Source organism: Galeopterus variegatus, unplaced genomic scaffold (assembly GCF_000696425.1).
Source record: "Galeopterus variegatus unplaced genomic scaffold, G_variegatus-3.0.2 Scaffold2285, whole genome shotgun sequence".
NCBI classification, from domain to species: domain Eukaryota; kingdom Metazoa; phylum Chordata; class Mammalia; order Dermoptera; family Cynocephalidae; genus Galeopterus; species Galeopterus variegatus.
In genome coordinates, this window is record NW_007728396.1 from 300,887 (window position 1) to 302,343 (window position 1,457).

At 43.4% G+C, this 1,457-nt stretch overlaps 1 protein-coding gene across 1 annotated transcript in view; it reads left to right on the top strand.

The window, feature by feature from the left end:
• ABCC12 (ATP-binding cassette, sub-family C (CFTR/MRP), member 12) overlaps positions 1–1,457 on the top strand; it is a 26,108-nt gene that overhangs the window by 18,186 nt on the left and 6,465 nt on the right. Inside the window, exon 9 of the mRNA XM_008581163.1 lies at positions 734–1,012. Coding sequence (XP_008579385.1) covers positions 734–1,012 — 279 coding nt within the window. The remainder of the gene's footprint in view (positions 1–733; positions 1,013–1,457) is intronic.

The window sequence follows — 1,457 nt, forward strand, 5'->3', positions numbered from 1 at the left end:
ACAAACCATGCATTTGCATGCTTCCTTGCTTTTGCCCATGCTGTGCCCTCTGCTAGAATTCTCTCATCCATTCCCCCCTTCCTCACCTCTGCCTGTACATCACCTGTACAGACTCAGCTCAGGCATCAACCACACGGACCTCCAGGATGGAGATCCATGTGCCTCTTCTCCAGCAGGTACAGTGCTTTGTCCTTATCACATTTCACTGAAATAATCTGTCCATGTTTCCATCTCCCCCCAGACTATAATCTCTTCAAGGAAAGAGAACATGCCTTATTTATATTTGCATTTCTGCTGTGCACCCCAGAGTCTGGCACTTCACAAATGTTTTGTTGAACTGAGCTGAGTGAGGACCTAGGAAGAGAACACAGCAGAGACTGAGCACATGACCTTGGTTGCATAAGCATTAGCACCAAGCAGTGAAGTCCACTACCCAAAGACTGGCAAAGGCTGACCATCTTCAGCACGAGAGTGAATTGTAGTTGTGACCAGAATTCTCCAATGTGGGCGACCCACATAGGCCATGTAGTTAAAGAGGCATTTGTCCCAGATAGTATGAGCTATGGACTATTTCTGCTGCAGCTTCTCCTGGGGGAATAATTTCAGAATCTCTTTCCTAGATGTCCTAGGTAGAATTGTCAAGATTGTGATTTGGGGTCATTAAAAGATATATTGGGATGATTCTTGCAAATGGATGACATCTTCCCAGTTAATTTTGTCTCTTTAATCTTAGACAATTCTCATAGATAAAAGCCCCCCATCTTACATCACCAAACCAGAAGACCCAGATACTGTCTTGCTTTTAGCAAATGCCACCTTGACATGGGAGCAAGAAGCCAGCAGGAAAAGTGACCTGAAGAAAGTACAGAACCAGAAAAAGCATTTTTTCAAGAGACAAAGGCTGGAGGCTTATAGGGAGTACAGTCCATCAGCCCAGGGAGTTGCTGGCCCAGAGGAACAAAGTGGCAGCCCCAAATCGGTTCTGCATGACATAAGCTTTGTGGTGAGAAAGGTGAGTGTGTTCCAAGGCATGGCCTCTGTCCTTGCTCCTTGTATCGTGCAGCTATGGCCTTCTCAAGGCCTAATATAACTCAGTTTGAGCTGGAGGTGGTGGTGGGATGTCTCTAACCAGGGTCTCTGTTTTTCCCCAAACTTTAAAACTATGTATGTGAACATTCGAGGCATCCTCTTCAAGCTTAGAGGAGATGGTGATTATATTAGTAGTGATTTTCAATGTCTGCTTTGGAGCCTATTGCAATTTTGAATGGATAAAATCTATTTCAGGTGGCTGGGCTCAAACTGACTAGCTTTCATAAATCTTTTTAGATTTATTCTTAATTTCACATTGGAGTATTACGGTAGATAATAGTAACTGACAATTATGAGCACTTGTTATTTAATAGGTACCTGATTAACTCATTTAACCACCTTAATAACCCTATGAGGTAGGTACTGTC